At 66.5% G+C, this 448-nt stretch overlaps 1 protein-coding gene across 1 annotated transcript in view; it reads right to left on the minus strand.

Annotated features, from left to right (window-relative positions):
* The window catches only part of KCNG3 (potassium voltage-gated channel modifier subfamily G member 3), an 11,519-nt gene extending 11,083 nt beyond the window's left edge, over positions 1-436 (minus strand). The window contains 2 exon segments of the mRNA XM_031061088.1: position 1; positions 4-436. The exon segment at position 1 is cut by the window's left edge and continues 183 nt beyond it. Coding sequence (XP_030916948.1) covers position 1; positions 4-409 — 407 coding nt within the window. The 5' untranslated portion in view covers positions 410-436.
* Between the last annotated feature and the right edge of the window lie 12 nt (positions 437-448).

Below are 448 nucleotides of genomic sequence, written 5' to 3' on the forward strand. Positions count from 1 at the left end.
CCTCCCCTCCCGGCCCGCCATTCGGCTCCTCCGCCGCGTAGTAGGTGCACGTCTCGGACATGCGGTCGTCGAGGCGGCGCTGGCAGCAGTAGTCGAGGTGAGAGCCCTCCAGCCCCCAGTAGATCATCTCGTTGTAGAAGGAGAGCTCGCACATGTGCGGCACGAAGCGCAGGTGGCCGTGCCGGACGTACAGCATGATGAAGCCGAAGGCCTCCGAGTGCCTGTCGAAGAAGTACTCGTTCCGCTCCCGGTCGTAGTCGTCGCACACCTCCAGAACGTCCTGCTCCGAGAGGCAGCCGTGCAGGCGACTCACCCGGCGCAGCGGGAAATCCTTCAGCACCTCCCGGGAGAAGGAGTACCGGGTGCCCCCGACGTTCAACACCACCGAGGGACCGCGGCCAAAGTTCATGGCTTGGGCGGCACGGAGGAGGGGAACGGCGGGCAGGGC

This window comes from Geospiza fortis, unplaced genomic scaffold (genome assembly GCF_000277835.1).
Source record: "Geospiza fortis unplaced genomic scaffold, GeoFor_1.0 scaffold41, whole genome shotgun sequence".
In the NCBI taxonomy this organism is placed as follows: domain Eukaryota; kingdom Metazoa; phylum Chordata; class Aves; order Passeriformes; family Thraupidae; genus Geospiza; species Geospiza fortis.